The sequence below is a fragment of the Mycosarcoma maydis genome, chromosome 3 (assembly GCF_000328475.2).
Source record: "Mycosarcoma maydis chromosome 3, whole genome shotgun sequence".
Lineage (NCBI taxonomy): Eukaryota > Fungi > Basidiomycota > Ustilaginomycetes > Ustilaginales > Mycosarcoma > Mycosarcoma maydis.
This window is the reverse complement of record NC_026480.1, coordinates 239952-262534: the sequence shown is the minus strand read 5'-3', so window position 1 is coordinate 262534 and position 22583 is coordinate 239952. Positions and strand designations below refer to the sequence as shown.

Below are 22583 nucleotides of genomic sequence, written 5' to 3'. Positions count from 1 at the left end.
GCACGAGATGAGACGCGGCGCGGTGGTGGGGTGGGAGGTGCGTCTAATTGGCGTCGAGAGCGCAGAAATGCTGAATCGAGGCAAGAGTCAGAGAGTGGCAAGAGAGACTGGATGCAGGCAAGAGGAGAGAGAAGCGAGAAGCGAGAGAGCAGTAGAATGAGGCAGTTGGAGCCTAGGTCGACGTCGTCGTCTCTCGGAGACACGTTGAGGTGAAGGTGGATGAGGATAGCGAGGAAACAAAGGTACGCGACAAGGCGAAGAAAACCAAAAGGGAAACGGAGCGAGGAGAAGACGGAATAGCACCAGTTGGTCAGTTGTCACTTGTGAGGGTCACTGCAGAGACAAGGCGTGAAGAAGGAGGAATGTGCTGTGCTGTGCTATTCGTGATTCGTGACTGTGATTTGTGCTTCTGCCTCACACACATCTGCCACGCGCACGCGCTCTCGAGTGCATAGCAAGCCTCATCATCGTGGCTCACACCACGCTCGCGAAACACCAGTCACCAATCACGAAAGCTGGATGCAGGCAGCAGAGAAGGACAGGCAGATTGGCTGATTCGTCTGCCTTGAGCCATCCAACTCAAGCCTCGTCCAGAGGTGAGCTTGCAATGAGATCCATTTTATGGATCACGAATGCCACAAATGCTGCTCAGAAATCAGAGTCGTGAGTAACGTGGTGGCCATGTCGGCATTCGATGAGTCGAACGTGGAAGGCTTCCACAAAGCGTTGGGCTATTTGGACGTCGTCGTACGAAGCGTAAGCCACTCACGACTCGCACTAACGACTCACGACTCACGACTCGAGCTTGCAGATCATTCGCTTCCCGATTGTTTTCAAAGTTGGATTCAGTCATCCGTGTAACTAAGTTGGAGCACTCTGTCACTGTCACTGTTCTTTCTCCAAACAAGAAACCCTAGCTTGTCTCGCTTAAGTCGATTCGGTGTTCTGTATTCACGATTAACGTGTCAATTTGCTTTGGTATGAAGAATTTGTAAAGTTATCAAGTTATTAATAATAACTGGTGCCATTCGTGATTCACGATTGGTGCAGCCGTGCAACAGAACAGAAGCGCACCGTGCCAGTCACACGCGCGCATGCACTCACTGTCCCCAAGTGAAATACAGATTTGGAATCACGAATCTCGCGTTGCAACTCGTGACTTGAAATTCAGTGAATTGTATAGTCTGAATTCTCGGCTGGTGGTTGAATAGCTTTAACCCGATTGTCAAAGCTGGCGCGTCGATTGATGCTCACGACTGGCGTGGGAAAAGCGTCAAGCAAACGCGAGGGGGTAAACTTTACCGCAAGCGTGACTCACGATTCTGCGAGTGAAGGAGCAAAGCTGAATGACACCAAAGCCATCCCACCCACGCCATCTAATGTGTGATACTCGACAACGTCGATCCGACACGAATCGATTGCTGCGTGTGCGCCGTCTGTCTGTGCGTGAACACCAGCCTATACCTCGGCTCGAAATCTGCGCTGCAAGCTGCAAGCACTTTCGCATTCAACGCCCATGAATGCCTCGCGTGACCATCCAGCTTGGACACTCTTCGTGCATGCTCCTCCCTGTCATCGGTCAATCACGCCAGCTTTGTACGCACACACTTCTCCGAACAGACCGAGGTGTGCAAATCGTGAATGCTTCCAGCGTATCAGACTCCATAGAGTGGTGCATTTCAAATCCATATCAAAAGCAGGCAAAGTGTGACACGTGAGCGTCGACCAATCGTGAATGTCCTTGCTCGCTTCTAGGCGGCGATGGCGTATCTCTGAGATCCGACATTTGAGTACCTTGCTGCGATACTCGAATCGTCCGCCATCTCGATACCCAGTCCTCTGGCCTCTCCATACTGCGCAGCCAGCCCCCCGCTGTCAACTTCGCCTTGCATACCCACAGGACTCGCATGGTGGCTGACGTCCCACATCATCTGTTCACGTGACAGCTTGCGCAAGTCGCCACTGTTGTACCCCACCGATCGCGACTTTCGCAGCGTTACAGACTGTTTGACAGAGTCGAGCGCCGATACCGTCATCAGCTTGGGCATGGTTCTCGATGCAGTCATCCCTTGCTCTTCCTCGCGCTTGCTCAGAAACAGCAAAGAACGGTCTCGTAGACTCGAGTCGCGCTGCGGCGCTTGCATGAAGGGGCTAGCTTGGCCGTAATGACGACGTTCTCGCCATTGTTGATACGGAGACTGCTGCAGTCCGGCGCGGCTGAGCAGCGTGCCGTCGTCCGACAGCTGTTCTTTCATCCGCTGCGGAGGCACCGGAAATTCAAAGTCGACTGCCAGCGACGATGCAATGCTGTACGAAGTGTCCGGTCGCACCTCGCCACTCCATTTCGAGTCGCAAGACACATCCCCAACATTTGCGCACGGCTGAGCAGCAACAGCAGCTTTCGACAGTGGCGAGCCCAAAACAGCAGCCGAACCGCTGACAGGAGCATCCACAGCCGTGTGGAACGAGGTAACGCTACCACTGTCCGAGTTCTTTCGTACCAGCGGAGATCGAGGCACCGAGAGACGCCCACCAGAGTGCGATGATCCTCGTCGCTCTGGAATCGCCGGAGGCTGCAGTCCGCCGCCAACCGTGCCAGTGCTCAACTTTGTCGTCGTACACAGTGTCTTGTTTGCTGTATGGTCCGTCTTGTCGCGTGGTGCTGCTTCGCGAGGCTCCAATCCGGCCAGAGCCAAACGTGCCGCCAGTAACGGATCGCTTTGCTTCTTGTGCGCATACTTTTGCTGCAACAGAGCTTGACGCTTCGCCTCCTTTTCGGCCAGTCGCTTCTTCCTCTCCAAGCGCTCTAGCTGCTTGGCTCGTACCGCTTCCTCGGACGTGGCATACGTGCGCTGGTTTGAATGCTTCTTGCTATCGTCTTGCACGTTCCGCACAGCTTTTCCCTGTGATGCTAGCCACGCAGGCTGCGCGGCTGAGTTCTGCCATTCAACGGCAGCGCTGAATGGAAGAGCAGCGTCCAGCGTCGGGTTCAGTTGGTCAACAACACTTGCTGATTTCTTGCGAGATAGCGAAGTTGATCGTCGAGGGTGTCGCGCAGCGAGTAGGCTTGGTGCTGTAGAGTCCTCGCCGGTGACCGCCGACTCGCGCTGCACCATGACTGCCTCGCCGCTACTTTGAGTCTCGCTGACATTGCGACGAACACGTTTCGAAGGCGCCCGGCCCAGACGAATCGCCTCTTCCGTAGCCGAGTTCAAAGCCACCTGAGAGCGCTCCGAGTGTCCTACGAGCTTGCGGTCGTGGAACGCAGAGAGCCTTGCGAGGCCTTTGGCCTCGGAGCGTCCCTTGCCTGGTGCAGATTGGCTAGCGATCTCCGAGCCTTTCATCGCAGGATCGTCTTGATGCTTCTTGGGACTTGCATCTCGAAGGATTTCATCGAGAGGGCGTCGAGCCTGGGTGTCGAAAGGCATGCGAGCCATTGTTGTATCCTTTCCGAGTTGCGCTTCCGATAGCTGCTGAAGTCTACGATCCAGATGCTCGTTCAGAGTCTTTTGACGCTGTGATTCCAGTTCGTCGACCCGATCCGCGACATGCTGGCTTGTGTCCTGGTGGATATTCTTGCGCAACGTGTTGCTACGGGAAAGCGTCGGTGCTTCAGCAGTCGGCAAAGGCCGATCGGCGCCGCCGCCACCCACCCAATCCTTGACCCTCCCCTTGCCGAGTGCGATCACCTCTGCGCGTCTTGCCTGGCCCACCTCGGCCTCCAAAGCACTCAGCGCATCCTCGGAAAGACGGCCTTCGCTCCAGTGACCGCTGCTCCGCACTGTAACACGAGACGCCGTGCTCGATCGTCGAGCCTGCTGAATCGTCATTTGGCTGTACGTAGATCCTACAGATCCATCTCGTCGATGTTGGCGACTAGGCAAGCAATGTTGAGATGCAGAAGGGCTCATTGCTGGCAGAGGGCCCACCGTGTCACCATCGCGGTCCTTGGCGTCGGCATTGACAGCCACACCAAATGACGGCTCAACGGACTGCCTCACGCCTGGTGGAACCGAACATGCGCGTGCCGTGGAGGTCTGAGAGACGTTCGAGGGTGCGCCCGAGGTAGCAGACAGGCCTGAAACCCCGAGCTGAGCTTGAACATCTCCAGCAGCGCGGATGGTGCTGGATCCAGACTGAGAAGAAAGTACCGATAATATGTCGTGTTTGGCGTCGGAAAGCATGGTCGCCTGCGAGCAAGATCGCAGCTGCTGCGAACCGCCTTCGGACAAGACCTCAGTTTCTTTGATAATGATGTTGTTGTTGTTGTTGTTGTTGTTGTCATCGTCCTCTTCCTCCTCCGTGTCCGATACAGGCGGTCTGTGAGAAACGTCGATCTTTTCAGCCGTCGGGCGACGGAAGAAGAGGTCGTCGCTGCTACGGTTCTCCTCACGGCTGTCCTCAGATACATTGGTATTGACAACCAGACTTCGCAGCTTCAGAAGCGGCGTGTCAGCCTCGCTAGCGCTGATCAGAGACCATGGTCGATCAACAGACATTGAGGTGTCAGCAATGCTGTGCATACCTGAAGAACGGCGTCTTTGAGGCACATGGGGCGGTGAGCCAGGCGCAAGCCTCTGCCGGCTTAGTTGTGAGGCAGAGTTAGTCGGACTGGACGCAACATCAGGCCAAGCTTCGCGAGAGGGCGTACCAGGCCGGATGTCGATGCTGGGAACTGAGCTATTGGCGCCTTTCGAAGCTGCAGCAGAAGCGTCAATGAGACCGAGACCGCGAGCAGCTGTCGGCTCAAAGTCAGCTCGTGGTTCGGGATCCGGTAGCGTAGTAATCACAAGTTCAGGCGAGGATGTAGGGCTACCACCGAACGGTGAGCTGGCGTGTTGATCCACTTTGAGCGTTCGAAAGGCCTTGCCATACACTGGAGTACTCGAGCTGATATCGATTTCCTCTTGCTTGATCTCGGGGGGCGGCTTGCGTCTGATCAAACTCTTGGAACGTACAATCTTGACGGGTGATCCAGAATGCTTGGATCGGAAAGCATCATCGCTATTGGCCCGAAGCATTCGTTCTGTCTGATCGGATGCAACATCGACACGAGGCTCGGCCAATCTTTGCTTCCAGCTCTCGATCTCGGGTGTAGTAGGGCGCTGCGAGCCCTGTTCAGCAGCACCACGTCCCATTTTAAGCCGAACTCGCAGTGAAGGCTTGCGAGAATGGCTTGACACGGTGGGTTCGATAACCGGACTCACACCGTTCTCGGCAGGTGGGTACCTCTCGCTAAGGGTCGAAGCTGCGGCTGGGAGCCGAGGCAATGCTGTGAATGGTTCTGTCTGCGAGCTACTACTGCCAAACATGTGTCCAATCATGGAAAGGCTCTTGCTTTTCTTCCTATGGCCAAGACTGAAGCTGAGACTGCGACCTGGGCGAGTAGGACGGCGCTGAGGCGATGGCATCGTGGAACCTTCGAAGGGATTCTGCGAGGGGGACAGCGGGATCGGATTTGAGATAGGCAAGGTTGCCAGAGGTACAGACCGAGACCGGCTGGCCGAATGTTCCGCTAGTCTCTGACGCGATGAATCGGCCACTGATGGCGCTTGTTGCCATGAGTCGTTGGAGAGTGACATTCGAGCTGGGAATGAGAATGTCGAGACTTTGCTGCTCTGACTGTCTACTGACTGTAACTGTACTGCTGCTGGAGCGAGAGCCTTGTGCGCATTGCCCTTGACGCTAGAAACGGGGTTTTCCGAAGAGAGCCGAAGGAGTGGCGACATGGTTCGAGGAGAAAGGGGTACGCTGTGACCAGAATTGGCTCGAGATGAATTCGTCTCATCTGGTGGCCCTTGCCAGCCAGAAGAGATGACTGCCAGAGGAGGCGAGTTCTTGTGGACTAAGCCATTGGCGTGTGGCAGCGCAGGGACAGGGTTGGATACCAAATTGGGTTTGGGAAACACGTTGGTGGGACCCGAGAACGACTTTCTACGGCCAAAGATACGCGCAAAGCGGCCTGTTGGTGCGTCTGAAGCGGGCAGAGATACTGCTGCAGCGACCGGAGCGACCGGAGCGACCGGCGCAGAAGCAATGGTGGCCATGATGCTGGATGTGGCTTTGGGTTCGGGTGGTGGCGTTGGGCCTGTGGCTTGCGGCAGAGCCTTTTGGGTAAGTGAGATGGTAGAGTCGCTGGAAGCAGTGCGACGACGCAAACTAGCTCTTCGAAACATGGCAGTACCCATAACGGATCTGTCGCGATGTGTGCTGCTCGTACGTGTCGAGGAAGAAGCAGGAGGGAAGGGTGATCGCAACTTCTGGCCCTTGCTGCTGGAAGGTGTTGTGGAAGAAGGCTCGGCTGATGTGGGCAAGTTTTGAGACAGACTTGTTGATGAAGCTGGTTGTGCGATTTGTTGCAACGCAGACGTCGTCGAGGTTGATGGTGGTGGTGGTGGTGGATTGTTCAAGGGTGAAGGAGACGTGCGAGAGGAAACAGAAGCAGATGTACTTGACGGATCGAGCAGCCTGTCGTACTGATGCGTCGGAGACGCGGCAGGCAAAGATAGAGCAAAGGTTGTTGGAGATACGCCTCGAGGAAGCGGCGAATGCATGCGAGAGTGGGTAGCAGAAGGAGGCTTGGACGTTGATACGACAGTGAGGCTCGGAGTGCGTGCTGGCGCGCGGCCAATGCTGTGATCGTCGGGGGTTGAATAGTGGGAAGCTCTGTTGGTTGTGGCACCGGCAAGTACGGCTTGTGTTGGGTAAAGCAGATCGCCGTGTATCGCTGGAGAAGGCTGTGGTTTAGCGGTACGTCCAAAAGTGAGACGTCGACGAAGGGAGGGAGTGCGGGATGGCGACAATGACGATGACGACCGAGAAGGTGGTTGTGCTGCTGTAGGGTAAGAGGTTGGGACACTCTGAATTTGGATATCCATGGTACTGTGTGGCGAAGATCGCCAAAGTAGATCCGCAAACGGCATGATGGAAGGGAACGTTGGCGGCTATGCTTCAGGCCATAGCTAAGCGACGCGGAGAGAAAGGATGGAGCTCACGGAAGTGATTCCACGGCTGGGACTGAGGCCAGCATCAAGGAAGCCTTGCAAGCAGAAGCGAGGGCTCAATGGCGGAGTAAGAATGATGGTGGGTGTTGGTCGTGATGAGAGGTAAATCGAGTTGAGATGAACGCCGGATGTAGGAAGCAAGCAAGGTATTTAGAGTTGGCCAAGAAGCCAATGGCCAAGAAGCCAATGGCCAAGAAGCCAAGATGATCTTGGTCTCCATGCTCCGCTGGAGCGGATGCGAAGAGCGACAACTCACGACTGAGACAGGCGTCTTTCAAGCCAAGCAGGGGCTAAGCTGAATCATGCATGATGCAACAAGAGCTTCACGCTTTGTGGTTGCACGTTTTGTCGCCAACCCCTCGCCCAGCTGGACACTTGCTCACTTACTCACTCACTCCCTCACTCCCTCACTCACGCGTGCAAAAAGTTGCATTCACGATTGCATGAGAGTCCTGTCAGGTGTGCTTGTGACAAGGGCGTACAGAATCGAACATGTCAGATCGAGACCGACTCACTCACCGACTGACTCGCAGCTGACTCGTGACAGAATCGTGAATCGTGAATCCCACGTCGCTTCGATATTCAAGTTGGCTTACAGCGTTTCGTGTTTGTTACAACCACGAACGCGCTGGCAACTCCTTGCTAATTCACGATTCTTTTTTGTGATTCACGATTGTGAAAAGGACGTGGAAACAGGCACGAGGGCTGTAATAATTAAAGTACGCCTCGGTCGTGCGTGTTCGTCTGTGGTACGGTGAGAAAGCTCGCTTGTCAGATCACGGTTGTGCCTGAAGACAAAAGAAACTGCCAATTGTCAACCACGAATCACGAATTGGGCGTTGGCGTGTGTCTCAGTTGGAAGAAAAACAAAAAGAAAAAAACAAATTTCACTCTCCGTCAGCCAAGTCGTGAGACATGAGTCGCGAGTCGTGAGTCGTGAGTTAGTGAGCTAGTGAAATCAGAAATCATAGTGAGTCAGTCCGATTAACATTGGGTGATGGAACTCAAAACGTGAACAAGTTCGCTGCGGTTCACTCTTATTTCTTGCCATTCGTGATTGAAGATCGGCGAAAACAGGACGAATGAGGCTCAACTCCAACTCGTGACTGAACCGCAACCACCTACTCTCCTCTCACCACTCACCACTCACAACTGTCACGACTGTGCCAACTGAAACAGGGTCCTGTTCGAGAATGGATGTACGATTTACGATTCACGATTTGAACCCCTGAAAATTATGGATATAGAAACGCTTCTCGAGCCCCCGATAGCAAACTAGTTCTGGCTGCAACCTTCTATAGAGCAAACAATAGTGATTCAGACAGATGCGCTTGCCGGTCTAAGAAATGTCTGCTGGCTCACTTTCGGCCATGTTCGCCTCTTTCAAAGCCGATCATCACAATCGTGAATGTGTGCTAACAGGATGAGGTCTCAAACCAAAGAAGAAAAAAAATGGAGGCCGCATCCGTTCACGGTTCGTTAATCACGAATCGTGAATGTTTCAAGAAGAATAAAATCGAGGTACGTTCTCCGTAAGTTGTGACTGTTAGAAGAACAGGTCGCCTCTTGGCACGGAACATGGTCTTTCAACTCGTCTGTCCCAGAGAAATGGCATGAGCACAGTAAGAGTGAGAGCTCGAGCGATCGAGACCTACCAAGAACTGGAAATGGTCCACGCCTCTCCATGATCAGTTGGCGCTACCTTGAAGACGTCTTGTCTACTTTCATGCTTCTCCAATCGTGAATCGACGTATCGCTAGGGTCCGCCACTCCCTTTCGACCCACGCCGCATAGCCGAACACCCGCGACGCCAAACGTTGCTTCGCCCGATCCAACGACACTCACACTCACACTCACACTCACACTCACACTCACGACTCGTGACTCTGTGACTGCTGCTCGCAGCAAAGCCCTTTTCTGCCCATGTAAAGCAACAGCTCAACCACTCGCGACTCTCCCTCCCATCATGACTCGTGCTGGTTCAAATCCTCTTTCGCCCACACAGAGCACTCATTCCTGGCAATACAGAGCCAAAAACCAAAGAAACCTAGTATTGACATCAACATGGAATGAAACGTCACCTGCTACCGACAGCAAGCCATGCAAGCAGAGGCGCGTGCGTTTAGAGAAGCATGCTGGGCATGTCCTCAATGTACTGCTTGAGCTTGACCAGGAAGGTTACCGCTTCACGACCGTCAAGCAGTCGGTGGTCGTAAGTCAAAGCTACCACCATGATCGGTCGGATCTCAACCTTGCCGTTGACAACCCATGCCTTGTCCTTGACGGCGTGCATGCCCAAGATGGCCGAACCGGGTAGATTGAGGATCGGCGTACCAAACAGCGAGCCAAACACACCGCCGTTGCTGATGGTGAACGTGCCGCCGCTCATGTCTTCGAGTGTCAGCTTGTTGTCACGCGCCTTCTTGCCGAGCTCAGCGATCGCCTGCTCGATCTCGATGAGCGACATGCTCTCCAGGTTCCTTACAACAGGCGTCACAAGTCCCTTGTCCGTCGAAACAGCAACCGAGAGGTCCACAAAGTCGCGGTAGACAATCGTGTCACCCAGACCGGCTCCCTCAATGCTGGCGTTGGCAGCCGGAACGTCTTTGAGCGCCAACGCTGAAGCCTTGGCGAAGGCCGACATGAAGCCGAGCTTGACACCCTTCTCCTTGAGGATGCGGTCCTTGTGTCGTGCACGGAAGGCCATGAGGTTCGACATGTCAATCTCGTTAAACGTGGTGAGCGAAGCCGCTGTGTTCTGCGACTGCTTCAAGCGCTCAGCGATACGCAGACGCATTCGCGACATCTTGACGCGATTCTCCTCTCGGCTCCCAAGACCGCCTTTTGATGCCGAAGAAGAAGCCGAAGCCGGCGAAGATGACGAAGACGAAGCTGACGAAGATGTCGTCTTGGATGCAGGAGGCGACGAGCTGGCCGCCGAAGGTCGCGATTGCGGATCAGCCGACGGAGCAGGCTTCTTGTCGTCGCTCTTCTTCTCGGGCTGCTTCTGCTCCTTGGACTCGTCCTTCTTGTTGTCCTCATCCTTCTTCTCCTCCTTCTTTTCGGGCTGCTTGTCGCCAGAACTAGCGCCCTCGGCGGGAGCCTCGCCCGGCTCGAGCTTGAACAGGTCCTTGCCGACCTCAACCGTGTCCTCTTCGCTGGCGAACACCTCGACAATGGTACCGGATTGAGGAGCGTTGACAGAGACATCGATCTGAAAAGGTGGAACGGAGGGGAAATGGAGATAGCGTGGACCAGAGAAGAGTCAGAGAGTCAGACACGGCATGTGCCAACAGGTCGCAAGTAGCAGAGGACCTAATATCATCACAAGAAAGCGTTGAGCATGTGCACAGAAGCAAGAAAACTCACCTTGTCGGTCTCGATAGTAGCAACCTCCTCATCGGCCTTGACAAAGTCGCCAACCTTCTTGTTCCACTGCTTCAAGGTACCCTCGGTGATGGACTCAGCCATCTGGGGAACCTTGACGATCTCCTTGCGGCTCGAGGAAGACGAGAAGCCCCTACGAATGAGACAGCAAAGGTTGGTTTGCATAGTTACCGGCACGGTCGGATGCAAGCAGAGCGCGTACAGAAAGCGAAGAGAGTCAGTATTTTTGCAAGCCTCTATCCGCATTGTAAACTCAAAGCAAACCCGGTGTCCTTGAGCGCGACTAGCTGGCTCGGGCTTCCGTCGTCGGTTTGGGTCAGGTGAGATGCGTACCTCTGAGCAGAAAGAAGGGTGTTCTGAGCACCCAATGCGAGCGACCTCTGAGCAGACAAAGTGAGCAGTGTTCGTCGAGCGACAGCAGGTGTGACCATGCGGACCGAGCCGCTTCGGAGCGCAAGACTCCTAGCAGCGCGAGCGCCAGATTGAGCGATGGATCGTGAGAGCATTGCGATAACGACGACGGCTAGTCTTTCAGTAGCCTCGGTGGATTGAAGTGAGGCAAGTCCTTCCAGCGCAGACACGTGATTGTATGATGTCGATGTTGACTCGATGACGACGACGATGAAGGAGAAGAAAAGAATGACGAGCTTCGGATTGGTAGAGCTTGTGGAGAAACGAAAAAGAACGAAAGCAGCTAGCTGATCAAGTCGGTGCGACTCACGACTGTCGTTTCTGTCCTGTCGGTCCTCTGTGCGGTCACGACTCAAAGCCGGGTCGCATTCGTGATTGTGGGTAAAGGGCCAAAGGGCGAGAAGAATTGACTGAGTTTCTCCGTCTCGCACCGAGCGAAGAAAGCGAGTCAGTTGACCATTCCAGTTTGCTCGTTCTCAAGCACAACAAGCAACGTGACTTGACTGCCTACGGGTCGATCCGTCAAAGAGTCGTGAGTCTGGCTCAACTGGCAATCCCCATCGTCGATTCCCACTCAGGAAAATAGTCAAAGCATCGCAGCGTGACGCACACAGGTGGAGTGGCAGCTGCTATCCAAAATCACGAATCGTGAATACTAATCAACGTTAAGTTAGCTATCCTCCACTGCCTCCTTTCTAGTCTTTCATTTGGAACTCCACCAATTGGATGGCGAGTTTTGAAATTCGTCAGCACAAAGCGATTTGAACCTCCAGTCTGGCGGTTTGTATTCAATTTTAACGGTGAACGAGCCAGCAACATTCACGATTCGTGTATTCTTCTCTTTTAACCGGACGGAAATCGCCGAAATGGGTCATCCTTTCGGCAGCCTATAGCATCTCCCTCTTGTCCAAACACAACCTTTTCGCTCCTCAATCAAATTGTGAAGAGCATTCCACATCCAGTCTTGCACGAGCGCAGTGCGGAAAATTGAGGATATCCCGGCTTTGTATAAGAAATCGGCTGCTGGATGGTACGTGACTCACGAATGTGCGACTCTCTACGGCCGCGGTCGGCGACGGAACTTTCCGCTCGCGTCATGCGTGTTATTAGTCCAACGCATAGGGAGCGCATTCACGATTGTCTTGGCTGTTCCTGACACCTCCCATGAGAATATTCACCGACGTGCCTCAAGCGCCACGGTGACGACCCTCACCGCTCATTTCCAGGCGGCCCACCTTTCCGGCGTTAATCGCTCTTCCACCAATGGACAGCCGAGCATTCGTGATTGTGATTGCGCTGAGCGCCTAATATACACAAACACCGTTTCGTCCGTCGGCAAGGTTCTCTCGCCGTACAAAGAAAGTTTCGGATAGCGTACTTTGCAAGAAGCGCTGTGGGCAGATGTACAACGAGCATCGATTTCCTCCCTGACCCTACCCTATCCGGCCTTGTCGGTGCGCCAGTTGAAGATATCAAGCCCCGCAAGCTTGCCATTCTCGGATGCTACGCCACTGCTGCTCTGACGCATCGCTAGGCTCCCCGTTGACCCTGCCATTCCCGAACCGCTGACCGCTGCTGAAGCGGACGTTCCACTGGCTTTGCTACCTGCACGTGGCTCCAGGAGCAGGCTGCGGCGGTACAGATCATCAGCACCACGACCTCCTTGTGCACCTTGCACGTCCTCGAGCGCGCCTTTGAGGAACTGTTGCATCTCGGGCACTTCGACCAAATTATAAGGTACCTGGAAGCGCTGCACCTCGCCTACGATGCGGCTAATCTTGATATACTTGTCAAAGTTCAGCAGCTTCTTCTCCGCATTCGACGGGCAAGGTCGCGTAGCCGCGTTGCCTTCATGACAGAAAGTGAGGTCTGTCAGAAAGAGACCCAGGAACGGGATCGCGGGTGGCGTCGTGTTGCGAAGACGCGCTCGGTAAGCAGCATAGTTGCGTGTATGCTCGACCGCACTTCGCTGCTGGTCCATCATGCCGCGGTACTTGGTCGACAAGCCGTCCCACGTCTTTTTCAGTCGAGCGATCGTCGACGAGTTGAGCGCACACTGGATCGCCATGAGGGTGTGAAAGTTGTTGAGCTGCTCACACCTGTCACCGAGTTTGATGAAAAATTTGAGCAGTTGCGTCCTCTTTCTCGCGTCCGACTCGCCTAGAATACACTCGCTGATCCAGCCCGTGATCCTCGTCGACATGGACGACATGCTCTTGACGTGGACATCTTCAGTGACACCCGAAGCCTTGGTCTCTTTGGTGAATTTCGAGCCAAGCAGCTCCTCGGGCTGGATGGCACAATACAGTTTGCTGTCCAAGATGGTCAGCTGACGAGCGAGCTCGAGAGGATCAAAATCGAGTAGGTGAATCTTGTCCACGTTTCCGTTGCGCAGGTTCGAGAGAAGCGTTTTGGACACCACCGATGTCGGTGGCAACGCACCACCTCGCGAAAAGGCCGATGGTGCGTACATTTGCGAGGCATCAGTCATCGTGAGCCCGAGTCCACCTTTCATACGCTCCGAAGAAATGACTCGCTGCAGGCTGCCGGGACCACGACTGTTGCCCACCAAGACGGTTGTCTTCTGCGTAGCTCCGTCCAGGCGCCTACGTGCCAACTCGGCGAGTCGATGCGCAGGTCCAGCAATGGCGCCTGCGCTAGCCCATCGCTCAGCCAACGAAATGAGCTGCTGCAGAATGACGCGGTCCGTCGTTGGGTTCCAGTTGTTCTCGAGCCAGCTTTTAAAGAGATTAAGCACTCGTAGCCGAACAGGCACAAGTTTCTTGTCATTCCAGCGTACCATGTCAGCCTCGCTCATGGGAACCTCAGCTGGTGGCGACATTTCGAAGCGAGCCACAAGCGTTTCGAGTAGCTCTTGCGGTGAGGTAAACATCCTGAAACACAGGAAGAAGGCGGTCGAGAAGGTGGCTTCGATCATGGTGTCGTGTGGTGTCATCTTTTCCACAAGCGCCTTGAGCGTGGCGCCAGTAACTTGGCCTTCCGAGTTGCAGACCACGTCCGAAGGGTCATAGTCGGGCGCCATGTAACGCGACTCGATCGATACGGGCGCAGGCCTTTGTTCCCTGTAGGTCGACTGACGATCGATAACGCCCCCGGCCAGCTGCTTAGCAGCCGTCTGGGCAGTCGTATGTGCGTCGGCAATTCCGGCTGCGGCCAGCTGCTGCTGCTCGAACGATGGACGAGCCGAGGTTTCCCCTGTGACCTCGGAACGAAGCGATTGAATGGTGGATCGAGATGCCCTTGCCGCATCCCGCAAACCAGACGAGCCGATGCCAGTGCCAGTGCTAGTGCCAGTGCCGCTGCTGCTAGCAAGCGAAGCGCTCTTGGGTTCAATAGCTCGCTCGTCTACTTTGCGAGCCTGTGCGTACTGCGCATTGCGATCGGCGTGATCACCAGCCGACGTCTGCAGGGAAGAAGATCGGTTCATCGCAGCGATGGGTGGGTGCCGAACGTGCTGCATGGAGCGCAAGTCTTCCTCGTCACGCTCGTGCTCATCGATGTCATCAAATGCAGAGCGATTCTCGTCGCGTTCGTAGTTTTGCTTGAGCAGAGACAGGCTAGTCGCTTTGCGACCGAGAAAAGAGAGCGTGTTCTTCCTGCGAATGTCTCGCACCGAGCTGGGGAGATCGGGACTATCATTGAGATCCTCTCGTTGCTGGTCTTCCTCGTTACCCTGATCGCGTTCTGTAGAGCTCTGCGCTTGCCCACTGGTATGCGCGTGACGAGCCCGCGATGGCTCCGGCAGCGCGATAGTGAATGCAGGATCGAGACGGTCAATGCAGAGTCGCACAGCTCCGACACATTCACCGCCCGTTCGCAATACGCTCGTAGCCGCCTGCAGCAGTCGCGATTTGTCCTCTGCCTCTGCCACCGATCCGGCCGTGATGGAGGCAGACGGAGCCGAAGTGACGACGCGTGCAGCAGTGACGAGTTGTGTGGTTGCTTCGTACAAGTTTTCGCGTGTCTCCCATAGGATTGAGGTCTCGCGTGGCCTGATCTGCTGGAGCACGACGTTGTTGTTGACCGCTTCGACAACAAGCAGGAGATTACGAACACCAACGACGGCCTCACGCGTCATGTCGATGAGGTAGGCGTAGCTTGAGGCATGGCTCTCGGATGTGTGGGTGTGTACATGGCCGATAAAGGCAGCGATGATGGAGAGCAGCTGGTCGTTGGTAACGCTGAGGCGTTGCATGACCTCGTATGCAGTGCGCTCAACCGGACTTGGCGGTCCGTCTTCTTCGCCGCCCGAGTTTATGGAATCGTGATGCGAGCCAGTGTCGTGACCTGAAGTTGAATCTGGTGATTCAGAGCTCGAGCCCGAGCGCGAGCGTGCCATGCCAAGATGCTGGGCGAAGGTAGCAGCCACCCCTTCGGAGCGCCCTCCGCCGTCAAGCTGACGCTGTGTCATAGAGCGTGCTTGTGCAATGGCCTGGGCACCGCCATCAGAAGATTCGACCGAGCCATCCGAGGGATGTCGATGCTGTGCATTTGCACGGCGCGGATCTGCATGCGAGGAAGTGCTGTTGTAGTGATCGTCGTACTGCAGCTGGCGAGCCGATGCATAGGAACCGTGGCTTCTTGTATCGACATCGTGAATTTGTGAACAGCCCGGAGTTGGTGTCTTGTCAAGCTCCTGCTGTCTGCCAGCAGCACGCAGACGACTATCGGGTTGAGACGTGTTGCTCTTTGCGTAGAGATCGTCGTAGACCGATGAACGACGGTTGGGCACAGGGAGGCCACATTCGAGCGCGACTGTGATGAAGTTGCGCACGTTGGCGAGCACGGACTCGGCAAGGGAAAGCATGGAATCCATTTCTGCCTGTCTGTGCGTCTCATCAATCATGGGAGCGGATGCTCTGCGCGCTTGAGCGACGAGCTTGCTGAGTTCCGAGAGAATGGCCTTGCGCTCGCGAGCGAGGTGTGGATTGGCCTTGAGCACCGCCGACTCACGCGTGAGGCAATCGGTAGCCGAGAGGACGGACCGGACGGAAGAGATGACGCATGCTGTGGATGGCTGAAAATGGGCGACACGGTTGGCTCGAACCGCATTCCTGAGCAGCGAGATGGCGTGAAGGATGGGATCAAGGACGCCACCATCACCACGGTCGAGAAGGGCGCTCGATGTGGGGGTCGGAGAACGGGTCGAGTTTGCCGAGAAGTAGCGTTCCTGATGGGGTGCGGTGGGGGCCATGGAGCGGTAGTCGGCAGCATGGTCGAAATCGGACGAAGTCTGGCTGGTGGTCGAGTTGCGGAGTTGATGGTTGTCATCGTACGAATAGCTGTCGTTCTGAGCTTCGTCGGAAACGTAGACAGCCTCCTGATCTACGTAGTTGCTGGGAAACCAGCCGCGCTGGCCGTCGAGCTCGCCATCCCACCATCCGGACGGATCACGGTTATAGACCTTGATGACCTGGCCCGCTTGAAATGAGAGGCAGGTTGCGTTGTTGGAGTTGAAGTCATGAAGAGCCACAACGTGCTCCTCGGGCTGCATACCGTACTCGTCTTCGTTGTCCGCGTAAGATGTATCTGCCAACGCCGAAGACGCGGAGGCGAAGGACGTCATGCCGGGATGATCAGACGAGGCAGCACGTTCGAAGTGAGAGGAGAAGGGGGTATCGAGGCTGTTTGTGGATTCTGCGGTTGGCAGGAAGGACTGATGCGCCGAGTAGCGCTGATCTGCCGAAGCGCTATTTCGAGACGTCATGGTTGCACCAATATTGGCCGATGCAGACGAGGCCATTTCGCGCTAGCGTCAGTGTAACACAAAGCGTCAGTCGAAGGCGTGGCGAGACGTCGAAAGATCTAAAGGCGGATACAGAGCATGCCAGAGCGGTTTGATCTCATGGTGTGATCCGCAAGTGAACACGTGTCAAAGCAATTGGGAGCGTTGACACAAGCTGGGCGGGGATGTTGACCTGCAAAAAAATGTGACTTGACGCTGGTGATTGATGATGGAGCGCGTTAGAATCTGAAAGACGACTTCACACGTGGCGGAAAGGAGAGTCAAGGACAAACGGAGGTGGTCAAGGCAGCAGGAGGAGTACGGCCCGCAAAAGGTAATGTTTGAATATGTTATGTCAAGATAGACTCTGCGACGCCTGATGTAAGCCCGCGTAGATGAGAAAGACAGAGAAATATGGTGATCGTCGAATCCTAGAGAGCGCGTGCCGACAATGTCGCCTAGTTAGAGTGGGACTTCTGAGAAACGATGGCGATGGTGATGAGACCTAGGTTGATCGAGGTGATGTCGGTGTTGGTGGTGTGTCGATGGTATTGGCGTTGCGCGGTGTGCCGAAACGCATCACAGATTTGTGATTTGTGATTCGTGATTCGTGATTCGTGATTCGTGATTCACGATTCAGACAAGGCCCTGCGGCGCACGATCTCGCTCAACCCTGCAACTTCCGCTGTAACAACATCGACTTCGTTAATTGTGAATCGTGAATCGTGATTCGTGATTCGTGATTTTCGAGAAAGCAAGACTCACGACTCGTGAGACACGCACACGCGCTCCACTGATCCTTTTTGCTTGTTACCTTTCATTAACTTGAGCTGTCGCAGCACACCAACCACAAACCAACCAACCCTCACGCCTCTCACGTCTGGAATTACCCCTTCGTGCTTCACGCTTCCTTTCTCGCACCGTACAGTTACGTACTTCACGCTTTACTCACGACTGCAGCACGTGCAAGGAAAACTCAATGGTAAGTTAGAGAAAGAGGTCTAACAAATCAACATGCACATCGTGCACCGTGCACCTACAGGCACCATACATCATGCATCATGCATCTTGCACCCACAACCACGAACCGTGCACAACCGCGTGCGCCGTGCGCCGTGCGTTGTGCGTTGTGCGTTGTGCGTCGTGTGTCACGTCTCGTACCAACCAGTCACGAGTGGGAAATGGCCACAATGCAGTCCGTTACGAGGTAGGAGAGGGCTAATATGCGGGCGTGAGTCTCACCTCTGGTTCAAGCTTGTTCATTGCACGCGGCGGAAACGATCATGAATCACGAATCGTGAATCGTGCGTGAATCCAGAATAACGTTAATAACAATCGTGAATCACGAATGGTATATGTTATGTGATTTTATACAAGTACAGTAGATGCCCGCTTGGTAATTCTTCCGCGAACGTTGCCCGTCGTGAATCCTTGACCTTGATCTTGGGTATTCACGATTCACGTTTGTGTTCTGTTTCCATCTTCTCCTGGCTCTGAACAGTTAGGCATTCGTGATTGCAACATGTAGCAGAACTATTTTCTCAATTGATTTTGATGTAGCGGGCAGGAGGGCAACCATCCCCCCCCCCCAGACGGTGCACAGTGGACTTGCTGCAGAACAGTTTTCTGCCAGATCGTTAGGCACCGATTTCATATCGCAAATCGAACACATAGACACACATACACGCACATACACATGCACATGCACACCAATCGATGTTTTCAGTCAATGTTCCTAGCTCTTCTTCTTGACAATTGAATGCCACTCAGTCGCGCAGTACAAAGTGGCTGTTTACCGTGCCCTGTCAGATCAGGCATCCAGCGGGAGCATATGCGGCAACGGTCCTCTTGGCTCGATCCCCTTGTTGCCTCCAACACTCGAGTATCCCTTTTTGATGTGATCAAAGTTGGTGTAATCCCTGAACGCCTTCTCGTTCCAGTAGAGCCGGCGTAGGTATCGATGGATGTGCGGATAGTCATGTCGGATCATCCCCACGTTGCATCGGAACAGATTGTGATACGCCGTGTCAAACCGAGCCAAAGTCGGGTAGAGACGGATGTCCGCATCGCTCAGTCCTACCTCGGGCACGAGGTACTCCCTCCCATCCGACAAGAGCTTCTCCAATCGATCCAACGCCAAGAAAAGGTTGTCGACCTCCTTGTCATACACCTCCTGCGCGGTTGCAAAGCCAGTCTTGTAGACACCATTGTTGATGTCCGAGTAGATCCACTCATTGAGCTCGTCAATCTTTTGGATGGCCTCAACATTGTCGGTCGGGTAGTACGTCTTGCCCTTGGCCGGGCTATCGTCTGGCAAGAGATCGTCAAAAGCAGTGTAGAGGATGCGAATGATTTCAGACGATTCGTTGTTGACAATTGTGCCAAGCTTCTTGTCCCACAGAATCGGAACCGTGTACCTGGCTGTGTAGCTGGGGTCGGCTTTCAGGTAGAGCTGTTTGGTGTTCTCGAAACCATACACTGGGTCGCCCGTCTCGACACTGTCTGTCACCGAGAATGACCAGCCGTTGGGCGTCAGCGAGTAGTGCACGATGGCCACATCTATGATATCTTCAAGCTGCTTGAGTGCTCGCGTGTGCAGAGTGCGGCTAGCCCACGGGCAAATCAGCGCACAGTACAGAATGTAGCGGCCTTTCTCGGGTGGGTGTGGACCGTCCTTAGAGATAGTGTTGCGGAAGGCAGAGGCCTGACGGCGAAAGTTGCCATCTTTGCCTGCATGAACGGCCACGCTGTGTTCAACCATGGTGACGATTTCTAGGAGCTTCTGTCGTCAGTGCTGGGATGATCCTTCCAGGGAAATGGTCAAGTCAAAGAACGCTGAGTCTTTATAGAGTAGACGCATTCCACACGTTCGGGATTCGCCCGTTGGGTGTTGCTTACATCCGCGCACATATGCGTGTGCATTCGTGATTCGTGATTCACGATTCGTGATTGTGATTTGGAATTCCGGTTTTCTGTGGAGGTTACGGATTTTCCCCTTAACTCCGTCGTATCCAGCATCGTTTTTCCTGTGACGGGATCGGTATCAGCCATCGCACAGACTCGGCTACCAAACATTTGTTGCGTATTGGTTGCTCAGAGCTCGGGACTGTTGCCGAACTGGCCGATGGGTAACAACCTGGCTGTTGCCTCTCTCGGCCCAGTGATCAAGCTTTCCGCCAGTCTTGCGTCGCTCAGATCGATGCCTAGAGTGGAACGACGGTTCTTCTACGGTACAGCATGCAAATCACTTCTGTGACGTGATTCACGATTCTTTCACTGTCTCTCAAAAGGTTCGGACGCATTGTTAATAATGTCTCGCATGACTACACGATCACTTGAGATAATGTTAAGATTCAATGGGGCACCTGTTTATGCACACATGACCATAATCTCTCAGTCGGTTACTTCATCCCATCGGCCCATGCTTGCAAGTCCACCTTGGCGGCATCGGCATCGATCACGTACTGGTGCTTGGTGAGGTCCTTGGGTGTGGGCCGTTTCGCCGGGTCTTTGAGCAGACAAAGGTTGACAAACTCTTCCATGTGCTTGGGAAATCTGCCCTCTGGCAGCTTGGGAGGTGGTTCGTTGACAATGTGTTGCAGCAGGTCGAGAATTGACATCTGATGGCTCGAGCCCTCGAGGCTTACGCCGGCCGGTTTTGATTTTCTGCGTCTCTGTTTTTCGTTTTGGCCGAGCGAAATCATTGGTGCCGGTTTGGTCGGTGAAAGTGTCCCCGCCAGATCTTCGTTCGTATAGTTGTTATCCGCGTCCGAGTCGTCGTCCTCTTCGTTCTCTGCAAAAGGGAAGCGACCCAGCGCCAGCTCGATGATCGACACGCCCAAGCTCCATACATCCGACTTGACACTGTACTGATCTCCCTGAATTCGCTCAGGCGACATGTAGGTACTTGTACCAACAAACGTGTCTGCAATGCTGTTGATGAGCTCTCCGCTTACGCCAAAGTCACAGATTTTGATTTGACCGGCACCGTTGACTAGAATGTTGCTAGGCTTGACGTCACGGTGGATGATTCGATGCACGTCGTAGAGGTAGGTGAGGCCGTGCGAGACTGCCACGGCAATCTTGCCACAAATTTCCGGTGAGATTGGCCCGTACTTTTTGTAGATGCCATCGAGCGAATCCTTCTGCATAAACTCCATGCACATGCAGATGTGCGGTTCGTTGAGATAGGCGCCGTAGAACGAGACAATGTAGGGCGAATTGCACTCGTGCAGGATCTGAAGCTCTCGTAGGATCTGCTTGCGTACGCTAGGTTTGGCGTCGATGAAGACCACCTTTTTGGCCATCACGGTTCCGCTCTTCTCGTGCAGCACCTTGGTGACAGTTCCGCCATTACCGGCGCCGAGCTCCGAGAGCGTCTTGAGGTCCTCGTTCTTCAAGTCAAGCTTGTATTCGACGCCCAGTTCGAGGTTGGCCAGTTGCTGCGTCAACTTGTTGTGGTAATTGGCTCCCGAGTTGGGTTCTGTATCCAGACCATTCTTGACCGGGAGTGCAAGGGAGCCGCCCGGCGTCACTGCAGAGGATTTGCCGATGGTGGATGCATTTGAGGCGGCGGAGCCTTCGCCTGGTTTGTGTGATGGTGTTGTAGCCGAAGCGTCGACGGGACTGGCGAGAGGTGACTCGGCCAGTTGTAGCCCCTTGAAGTTGCGCTTCTTGCGTATGGAAGATCCCGCACCGGACGAAAGCATCGTGAAACGTTGCAAAACAGGGCTGTAGAGAAAAGGAAACTGACAAGATGTGGGAGACCTGAGCACGGTGCTCTAGCTAGACCTTGTGCTGTTGAACGAGCGAGGCGCGCTTCTACCAAATTTGATCTGGATTCGAAACGCCGGATGAAAGCACGAATAATAAAGTTGTAGATGCGAGCGATGATGCGAATTGTCTGACAATATTATGTGGGTGAGCGTGCCGGGTTTGTACTGAGAGGGGGGTGGATTGCGAGCTCGAGGGTGTAATGACAACAAATCGCTTTAGGTGTCGGATGAGCTGTGAGACGTATGCTTGTGCGATGCTGATGCTTTATGCTGCAAGAATGCAAGAGCGGACTGATTCTGAATTACGGCGGAGTGGACAAAGCAAACAGCATGTAGATGGAGAGAGAATATGTTGCAGCCGCCAAGTAGAGATCGCAGAGGGTGAGGAGATGGTGTTGGGTGAGGAAGGAGGGGATTCAGACTGATGCAGTCACCAGTGTGAGTGTGAGTGTTGCAAATGTGTTTTGCCCAAACGGGCTGCAAAGACCGTCACGCTGTTAATCAGCCCAGACAAGCACAAAGCACAGCCGAAAGACAGGGTTCTCGCAGGGGGTCATGCGTGCGTGCTTGCTCGTGTGTGTGTGTGTGTGCTGCACGATACATACACGCGCGGTAGGAAATTGGCGAAATGGTGCGTGTACAGTCGTGAGTTGTGGTTGCGTGTGTGTTTGTCTGAAAGCGAATTCTTCTTGGAGCAACACATGCGGAACGCGCCTGGCTCAGTGTCCCAAGATCTGTTCAATCGCGAATGCTAGCAAAGCTATGGATCATCCGCGCGTGCAGCTTTTGGTCGACTCAGCTCGCACCTTCCAAGCATGGATGATGTGGACAGCTTGTTCTGTTTCGGTTGATCAATAACGACCTCGTTTGAGTTTCTGCTTGATCACGATACCGGAGATGAAGGAAAGGGCAGTTGTGTCCTAACAGCGATCGGGCAAAAGACGCTGGACGCCCTTTCGCGATCTGGCGATCGTAAATATCATGCGGCTGAGCAGATCTAACGCTAAACAGAGAGAAGCACAGAGCCACGAGCCATGAGCGTGAGTGTGAGCGTGAGCGAAGTGAGTCATTCGACATCAGCATGATCTAACAACACAGAAATCGCCGCACACCGACGAAATCACAAATCACGAATGTATTCGCTTCGCTGTCAGTCACCAGATAATGCTCAACTCAGCTTACGGGCGGCACAGATAAAAGAGATAGGTCGGAAATCATTCGTGATTGCAATCAACGGATACCAACTAAAATCGTAAATAA

General features: G+C 54.2%; 5 protein-coding genes across 5 annotated transcripts; all 5 read right to left on the bottom strand.

Annotated features, from left to right (window-relative positions):
* Positions 1-1751: 1751 nt before the first annotated feature.
* On the bottom strand, positions 1752-6923 carry UMAG_01518 (uncharacterized protein; the record flags this gene model as incomplete). The annotated part of the gene is made up of 1 exon (XM_011389252.1): positions 1752-6923. One exon carries the CDS (start codon positions 6921-6923, stop codon positions 1752-1754), a length of 5172 nt encoding a protein of 1723 aa, XP_011387554.1.
* A 2203-nt stretch (positions 6924-9126) lies between these two features.
* UMAG_10804 (putative alpha-ketoglutarate dehydrogenase KGD2) lies at positions 9127-10897 on the bottom strand (the record flags this gene model as incomplete). Its single annotated transcript, XM_011389681.1, has 3 exons — positions 9127-10218; positions 10374-10524; positions 10725-10897. 3 exons carry the CDS (start codon positions 10895-10897, stop codon positions 9127-9129), a joined length of 1416 nt encoding a protein of 471 aa, XP_011387983.1.
* Positions 10898-12240: 1343 nt separating this feature from the next.
* Positions 12241-16566, bottom strand: UMAG_10803 (guanyl nucleotide exchange factor Sql2; the record flags this gene model as incomplete). The annotated part of the gene is made up of 1 exon (XM_011389680.1): positions 12241-16566. One exon carries the CDS (start codon positions 16564-16566, stop codon positions 12241-12243), a length of 4326 nt encoding a protein of 1441 aa, XP_011387982.1.
* Positions 16567-18358: 1792 nt separating this feature from the next.
* Positions 18359-19309, bottom strand: UMAG_01515 (uncharacterized protein; the record flags this gene model as incomplete). The annotated part of the gene is made up of 1 exon (XM_011389251.1): positions 18359-19309. One exon carries the CDS (start codon positions 19307-19309, stop codon positions 18359-18361), a length of 951 nt encoding a protein of 316 aa, XP_011387553.1.
* Positions 19310-19949: 640 nt separating this feature from the next.
* UMAG_01514 (Dual specificity protein kinase FUZ7) lies at positions 19950-21257 on the bottom strand (the record flags this gene model as incomplete). Its single annotated transcript, XM_011389250.1, has 1 exon — positions 19950-21257. The coding sequence occupies one exon, from the start codon at positions 21255-21257 to the stop codon at positions 19950-19952; it is 1308 nt and encodes a 435-aa protein (XP_011387552.1).
* Positions 21258-22583: the final 1326 nt, after the last annotated feature.